We start from the raw sequence: 6,024 nt of genomic DNA on the forward strand, positions 1-6,024 counted from the left end.
GGAGTATTACTTGTAGTGATCTTATAGTGATCTTCTAGCCCAAAGGCCAAATTAATAGGAGTATCTAAGTTGTTTGGTAAGCCATGAGCTGCCGGAATGCCAACGAGAAGGGTTAGGGAATGGCTATCAAGAATTCGTCCCTTTTAGAAAATAGTAGTGCATTAGCAAAGACATCATATGTACAAGGATTATCATTTTTAATGACAGTATATATATCATGTGGCTAATGGTGTTCCTTGGATGAAATACTGCCTCCAAAAAAAAGTACTAATTGGATGAAATAATGAAGATAATGCTTGTTCAAAATTGCAAATTTCCTCTTCATGGGTGAGAAGATTGATATCAGGTTCACTCAAAAATGTTGGGTTACTCTAGATTGGCATTTTGTTCATCCAAATCAAAATAAATACATAAATAAATAAATAAATCCAGACCATGCTGCGAGGGTAAAAAAGCTAGCGTTGGTAATGGCAGCAGCGGGTGGGCAGGAGAAGAGTTTTTGGGAAGCGATGGGCAGCACAGAGGATGCAATCGCTCGTCTGGAGCTGCAGTCTGTAGACGGCTTTGTCTGCATCTTGCAGAATTGCAGGAAAGAGAAGAATCTGTCATTTATCAAGCGCCTGCATGTGCACATATGCAGCGCCGGGCTGGAAGCTCACCCAGCCCTCGGGAACCGCCTCATCCCAACGTTCGTCGAATGTGGAAGCTTATTCCATGCCCAGCACATCTTCAACAGGTTAGTTCATCGAAATGAGTATTCTTGGACTTCTATCATGCAAGGGTACGTTGACTGTGGAGAAGCTGAGCATGCTTTTAACTTGTACTCAAACCTGCAGGACGCATCTGTTTCGCCTAGCAAACACACCTACATATGCCTACTCAAAGCTTGTGCTAGACTCAAGTTCCGGGAGCTTGGCCTTACCCTACATATTGACATTGTCAAAACTGGATGTGAAGCAGATGTTTTTGTTGGTAGCACACTCGTGGATGTGTATGCCAAGTGTAACTCATTCGCCGAAGCGCGGCAAGTGTTTGAGGAGCTTCCTGACCGAAATGTGGTCTCCTGGAATGCACTAATCACGGGTTATGCTGAACACAAACATGCAGAAGAAGCACTTTATTGTTTGGAGCAGCTGCAACAAGAGGGCCTTTCTCCAAATGCTGTCACATATATTTGCAGCTTGAAAGCCTGTAGCAGTATATGTGCCCTGGAAAGAGGCCGAACACTGCATGCAGAGATTGTTGGGCGGGGCCATGAAGAAGATCAACTTGTTGGTAGCACTTTGATGTACATGTATGCAAAATGTGGCTCTCTGTTAGAAGCACAGGACATGTTTGATGGACTGCCAGATCAAGATGTAGTCTGCTGGAACTCATTAATTGCAGGCTATGCTGAGCATGGGTTTAGTGAGAAAGCCTTGAATTGTCTTCAACAAATGCAACTGGAAGGGTTTTCTCCAGATGCTGCAACACTTGTATGCAGCTTGAAAGCTTGTGGGAGCAGTGGGGACATAGAGAGGGGCCGAGAAATACATGCGGATGCTGCTAAACAGGGTTACGAACACGATCGTCTAGTTGGTAGCACTTTGGTGGATATGTATGCCAAATGTGGCTTCCTTGCAGAAGCATGCAAAGTGTTTGGGAAGCTGACAGCCAGAGATGTAGTGTCCTGGACTGCATTAATCACAGGGTATGCTGAACATGGGCTTGATGAACAAGCGCTGAATTGTTTGGAACAGATGCAAGTGAATGGCCTGTCACCAGATTCTGTGGCATTCGTTTGTTGCTTGAAAGCTTGTAGCAGTGCAGGAAACTTACGTAGGGGTCTAGGAATACATTTTGAGATTGCCAAAGAGGGATTTGAAAGGGATCCTTTTGTTGGAAACACTTTGGTGGACATGTATGCCAAGTGTGGCTCGCTTGTTGAAGCACAGGAAGTGTTTGATGAACTATCGGTTCGAGGCGTAGTATCATGGAATGTGCTGATTGCAGGATATACCGAGCATGGACTTTTTGAGGAGGCACTAAATTGCTTTGAACAAATGCAGTTTGGGGGCACGTCTCCAGATCATGCCACACTTGTTTACAGCTTGAAAGCTTGTGGGAGCTTGGGAGCAATAGACAGGGGCCATGGAATTCATGCTCAGATTGTCAGACAGGGATACGACAATGGTGGCGTGGACACATTTGTTGAATGTGATTCAGTAACCGAAGTAAATCTGGCATCTGCAACCATTGATATGTATGGAAAATGTGGGAGCATGGTTGATGCACAACATACATTTAATGGAATGCCTACAAGGGACGTTATGGCATGGAATGCATTGATAGCAGGATATGCCCATCAAGGAGAGACTGAACTTGTGTTCTTGTTGTACGAGAGAATGAGGGAGACAGGTGTACAACCAGATGAAGTTACATTTGTTAGTGTCGTCACAGCTTGTAGCCATGTGGGTCTAGTGGAGAAGGGACACGAGTTCTTTGAGGCTATGGACAAAGAGTATGAGATCACTCCAAATGTTAAGCATTACAATTGCATGGTAGATCTTCTTGGGCGCGCAGGCCGACTGGATGAGGCTGTGGACAGGGTGGACAATATGCTTGTACAACCTGATCTTGCACTATGGAGTACTGTGTTGGGTGCTTGCCAAAAGTGGGGTGATGTGGAGCTGGGAAGGCAGGCCTTTGAATGTGCAGTGAGGTTGGATGAAGCCAATGCCCCAGCATTCATCTTGATGTCCAACATGCTTGCGAGTTGGAGGATGCAAAGGCCCTAGAGAGCATATGCACACAAGAAGCCATAGCTGGCTTGGAGCAAGAGAGTATTGATGGTCTAGCATCAAGACAAGCTTGCATACATGGGTGGGGGACACATTAAAGCATCTAAGTTAAAAGGGCTTGAAGCTGTCTAGCGACAAGATAGGCACAAACCTGGTGGTGCGTCCAGGCAAGAGCAGGTGGCCAGTGTGAGCTGAGAGCATTTGTTTGCAGGTTTGCCAAGCATGTTATTGATTCTGGACCAGCAGCCCATGTGCAACACAGAGATCAGAAAAAGGACAGGGAAGGGGAAGGAGGGTCTATATATATTATAGAACATGGCTCCAGACTCGAAGGCTGCCAAACTTTATCAAGAACCTAGAGGCATTGGCTGTCTGAACATTCTTGCGTCTGTCAGGGTGTATACAGATCAATTGCTGAGAGTGGAAAGCCTTGTCACTAGGTTTCCCTGTCTCGACGCTCCTCTCAGCCTCGTGTACAGTGCAACATGTGGCAATTGGAAAAAATCTTTTATGGTTTGTGCATCTAACTTCTATAGTTTATAAATACTTGGGAGTTTTCCATTTTTCTTGGGACCACCACATGTACTAGATACTTGTCAACTTACCTTTTTGTACATTGTCAAGGTTCATCCTATACCTTGACATTCAAATTGGTCTAGCATCTGGGATCAAGGAAATCTGTGTTGGCACAAAACTAGATTCTCATCTTTGAGATTGCTCTGATCTCATGCAAATATGTGTGTGAACTTTTTGAAGAGGGGCCACATCTTGAGGTAAGTCCTCCTGTATATCGACGTTGACCGTCATCATCTCTGGTCTATTTAGACATGCTTCCATTTCCTTGGCACTTTTGTTGCAAGCCTCTAGAGTTTGCTCATTTGATTCCATTAATTTTTTCGGGTACATGGCTCTTTGCTCTCAATAGTTTTCTTGAGATATGCTACTACAGCAAATAAGTCACTTTCTTCCTATGGAGAAATATGCATGGCCTCAGTTTGTCCTCTTGCCAACTACAAATCGGTAAAGGCTGTGTTGGGAGTGTTTGCTCTGGTGACGTTTAGAGAATTTGTCTAGGTTTGAGTAATTTGTCCACTTTCAAAGGCATATATGTGGATAGCTTGATCTCTATTCTTATCCTCATGAAATTCACATGGCCATTTGGACTTTGCTTTAGGTGTGGCAATCAATGGCGTCGAACATGGGAATGCACCAATAAAGCTGCTTCTTAAAGCTTGAGATGAAAGTCAAAGCTACAACCTTAGATTGAAGAGCATGTGGAGGAAGATATCTCAGAAATTCATTTATGTATCTTTTTACAGCATTTGAATTGGGTAAAGCACATACACAAGCTTTGATTATCATAGCAAAAGGAGCGGACCTTGGATAAAAAATTGATGTTTTTGATGGATTGGGGTAGTAGCCATTGTTTCATACCTCCAAACATAGTGGAGACCTTGAAGCCAATGAAAATGGCTAATGGAAGAAGAAAGTATGCTAGTGGAGTCCTTACATTTGAAGCAAGGAGATGGACAATCCAAGGCTAATTCATAAATTTTTAATTTGGAAAAATTAATGCTATTTCAAGTATGGGATAGTTATATGGCAAATGGGATATAATTGTGAAGCTAGAACAAAAACTCTTAAGAGTGAAGGAAGGTCATTCTTCTTGTGAAAGAGGGAAAGGTAGAAGTGTGAGTAAACTATCCACTCAAAAGGCATGTATACCCTAAACAACGACCAGGAAATGCTTCACTAGCTCTCTGCTCTTGGGGATCAACCTCTTTAAAGTATGTCATTCTTCCAGTGTACCTTGATTCTCGCAGGCCGTGGAGAGGGCTTTCTCTCTTTGGCCATTGAAAAATGAAGATAAAGAATTAAACAACTGCATGCAAATGCAATGAAGAATAGCAAATGAAAAACCCTGGTTGTTTCGTGGTAACTAGATTAGTCTTGCTACTGGGCTTAAGCAAGCATGCACTCGAAAGAGAGATGCAGCAACAAAAGCAGAAATTACATAGCCAAAAATGCAATAAAAAGATAAACAGCACGTGTAATACAAAATCCTAAAAAAGAAAACTCAGACATAAAAAGGTAACTAAAATCCTAAAAAAGATGCTCTCAGCTTCAAATTCCTTATTGATTACAAAATCTGGAAGAAATTACAAACTGGCATCTTTGTCCTTTTATATGTTTTTCAGTTGCAACTTTGACAGGTGTCTGACTTTTCTTGAATCTTCTTCTTTTCCTGTTGATCCCCATACTATATTGCTTTGAGTGAGGCTCCAACTCACTTCAAAATTTGAAATATTAATTAAACCACATCAAATCCTTCATGTTGTTTCAATGCATGGAGAACAAAGTACAAACTGCTCTTGAAAGAGCTTGAACCATCCATAAGCATATCTCACTCTCTCACTTGGTCACCCTCCAAAATGATGGGTTTAGAGGAAATAAAACCTATTTTTTTCACAATTTACCTTATTTTTTGAAGATAACTCAAAATAATGGTGATATTATACCCAAAAATAGGCATGACGCGCATCAAAAAGCAACCTTGATTGTACCTCATAAAGCCTCAAATGCTGTCTCCATAGAGGACTTGTCTCACTCTCACTCTCAATCACACCAGACTTATCTCACTCTCACTCAAAAGACACCCTTCAACATTCAAATTCAAGCTATAAAAGTTAACATGTAAATCCAAGTAAGAAAACACCACAAGATGGCCCATATTTGGCCATCGAGATGGCCAAATAGAAACATACCAAAAATACAAGGTTTTTCTACTCCAAATTCTCTACAACTCTTTTATTCGTTTTATACAACACATTCTAAATGGAACAAGTTCAAACTTAGCTCTCATTCTATTTCTAAGCTACTTCACTTTTTTTTATTTCAAGATTCACCTTGAAGGTTTCATCTCATTGTTGCAACTTATGTGAATCTTGCAATATGTGATTAGGGTTACCAACATGCTTTTTCAACAAGCTTACATGAATGGAGCACCTATGCGATATTTGATGAGCATTGTTGGTGGCTAGTATGCATCCGAGAGTAGCAAAGGCCAACCGCCACCTTGTGCATAAATCGAGATGAAGATGATGATGATGCAAAGCACAAGGATCAAGTAGGCATAATAGTTGAGATGATGATCATAGACACAAGAAGAAGAGGTTAGCAAGATTAGCCCTTCAAGTTTTCATCTTCGTGCAACTTATGTTTATCTTGCAATTTGTGATCACAG

The 6,024-nt window shown here is 41.8% G+C and overlaps 1 protein-coding gene across 1 annotated transcript; it reads left to right on the forward strand.

Annotated features, from left to right (window-relative positions):
• The first annotated feature begins 436 nt into the window (after window positions 1-436).
• Window positions 437-3,341, forward strand: LOC147629677 (pentatricopeptide repeat-containing protein At3g09040, mitochondrial-like). Its single transcript, XM_086811202.1, has 2 exons — window positions 437-736; window positions 837-3,341. Exons 1-2 carry the CDS (start codon window positions 635-637, stop codon window positions 2,775-2,777), a joined length of 2,043 nt encoding a protein of 680 aa, XP_086667328.1. The 5' UTR covers window positions 437-634; the 3' UTR covers window positions 2,778-3,341.
• Window positions 3,342-6,024: the final 2,683 nt, after the last annotated feature.

This window comes from Cibotium barometz, chromosome 17 (assembly GCF_041138505.1).
Source record: "Cibotium barometz isolate CiBa-2024 chromosome 17, ASM4113850v1, whole genome shotgun sequence".
Taxonomy (NCBI): Eukaryota; Viridiplantae; Streptophyta; class Polypodiopsida; order Cyatheales; family Cibotiaceae; genus Cibotium; species Cibotium barometz.